Source organism: Sceloporus occidentalis, unplaced genomic scaffold (genome assembly GCF_023333645.1).
Source record: "Sceloporus occidentalis isolate IW3139 unplaced genomic scaffold, rSceOcc1.0.p SCAF_5, whole genome shotgun sequence".
Taxonomy (NCBI): domain Eukaryota; kingdom Metazoa; phylum Chordata; class Lepidosauria; order Squamata; family Phrynosomatidae; genus Sceloporus; species Sceloporus occidentalis.
The window spans coordinates 181,357,983-181,360,408 of NW_028316985.1; the positions used below are offsets into that span (position 1 = coordinate 181,357,983).

General features: G+C 43.2%; 1 protein-coding gene across 1 annotated transcript; it reads right to left on the reverse strand.

Annotated features, from left to right (window-relative positions):
* Positions 1 to 693: 693 nt before the first annotated feature.
* Positions 694 to 2,004, reverse strand: LOC149313244 (uncharacterized protein F54H12.2-like). The gene has a single exon (XM_089527261.1). It carries the CDS (start codon positions 2,002 to 2,004, stop codon positions 694 to 696), a length of 1,311 nt encoding a protein of 436 aa, XP_089383387.1.
* Positions 2,005 to 2,426: the final 422 nt, after the last annotated feature.

The window sequence follows — 2,426 nt, forward strand, 5'->3', positions numbered from 1 at the left end:
TAACGCCGCTATTTTTTAGAAAAAGAAATAGAAATAAAAGTCTTCTTTTTAAACTATTTGATAGTCTGTGAGTGTTTTTTTAAAATGAAAATAAAAGCCAGGACACAGATTATGTTTTAATAAAACCCTCTGAGGGGGTGTGTTTATTAGGAAATGCGGTGGTGAAATTCATTACAGGATACACATCCCTGAGTAGTCTGGAACATGTCTGAGACAAGCCCGGGCAAGTTCTTCTTCTTTTTCACAAACTGTACAACCATCTCATCGTTTTTTTCCAAATTGTGAGAATATAGGTCTTGAATATTTTTAAATGTCAGGCCCTTGCCGCGCTGTTGCAGAAAAAACACACAATGATATCCACAAACCACAGAGTCTGGGGCTTGTACTGGATGACCCTGAAACACAGTTTTGTAGCCATTTTTTCTTAAAAAATTCATGATTGTTTTAGGAAACAGAGGGTGGTCTGGAGGGTGTCCGTAGGAGTCAAAAAATTCGCCATTTTTTTCTTCTGTCAAGTATATAGCAAGCCAATGTTCTCCTGGAAGGTTGTGAGGATGGGTGTTTATGACCAAGCTCAGGGGCCTTTGCAGCAGCTTCTTTCTGGGGAGCATGTCACAGGGGAAGACTCCATAGAAGCTCTTCCGAGTATAGGGGTCAGAAGTCAGTATGCGGGTTAACTGCAGGCTATCCATGTTACATATAATCAAACAAGACATTTCTTCGTTGATTTATTTCTATCACATTGTCAAAAACTCCATAAACAACCATATTGACAGTGGTTGGCAGGGGCCTGGCAAAACGCAGCTCTGCCCTCAGGTTTCCAGTTTTAATCAAAGAGTAGTGGTCACCTCCTTCTTGATCTGGAGTCAGGTCAAATGCAAAAAGTGTGTAACCTCTTGCATATTCTTCACGGTTAATTAAAAGAGACCTGTCTTTCATATGCTTGCCCGCCGTTTGTACCAAACTCATATACTCTCGCACACAGTTTCCCTCTTGAAAATCGGGCTGAAACGGTTTCATTGGATTCTGTTCTCCATCCAGGTAAAGGGCCGCAAAATTAATATCATAATGTTTAAAGTTAAACGGATTTTTGTTGTAAATACCGCTAAAGGCATCATTGTCCACCAGGCCTATAACCACCTGTTTAGGTAATTGTCCCAGAAACAGGTTCTCCTGATTAGAGACGCGGCTGCCTCTCGGGATGCTGAACACTTTCATACTCACACGATCCACAGGATATTTGGCATTGGAAGTCAACAGTCCTTCGGCGTGTCCCAGGCGGACACCAGGGGACACCCTCACCTTTTTGACAAAAAGGGAGGCTGATAGAATTTGCAGTTTGTACTGCCTGTCTGCAGCATCGCTCATTAAGCAGAAAGCATCTTTGTTGCAGGTGAGTTTAATTTTCACATCAACGCCATTTAGCAAAAGCTTTTCTTGAAAAAACAGGTCAGCATGGAGATGGCCCAGCAAGTCTATCTTTCTACTTGCAGCCGTCAGGGCTGCTCTTTTAACAAAACCTTCATTATCCCCATCCAGCTCAGCTGATTCATGCTCTCCAGCTGTATCTTTATAAAACAGGCCTGCAGAAAATTGAGTTGCTAGAGTGTCATCGCTGTAGTTTAACACAGATTCAATGAATGATCGGTAAGGATAACAGTTATTACTCTGGCTGACGAGACGATCTGCTATAGTAATATCAACCTGACTGAAAATGGAGGCTATTGGATAATTCACCAGCCCTACCTTGGCATCTTCTGCAAGGTTTGACCCATCTTCATTCACTATTTTACAGGTCAAATAGAGGAGCGTGTTGTTCAGATCCATATAGTCCTCACCATTCCCGGCAATGAAAAAGTCAAGTGGGGCAGATTCTGTAAGAGCAGTCAGTGGGGGAACCTCAATAAACACACTTCTCTCAATACTGGTCTGAGTAGGCCCAATGTGGAATAAATCTAATTCAGATTTAGTGCACTCTTCAGAGCCACAATGGATAAAGGCCATGATGCTGGTTTAAAAGATGTCCCTCTTAGCCAGAGCCCTCTGTCGCTTTCGCACAGCTCTCCGCTTCTGAGTTTTCTTTTCTTGTGGGACTTTTCTTTTAAGGGGGTGGGGAGGGCCTGTCAGCCTCGCCTGTGATGCTTTTCTTTTTAACCCCTTCCTTCTTTTAATGTACATCAGGCCCGATCCTTCTTGCAGATTTGGAGGTGTCACTCTATTTAGAACTGCCTCAGTCACCTTGCCAGCAACATCTTTGGCAATATTACGAAAAGCTGTTTTTGCGTGAGGTTTAATAATGTCCAGGCCTCTTCTTAAAAGCGGTACAGCTTTTCGAAAAAGGCCTCTGAAAATCCCACCAAGCCCTGCCCCATACATTTGGGGGACACCCTGATATCCAGGAAGGCCATTTCCAGCCTGGGCTCTGT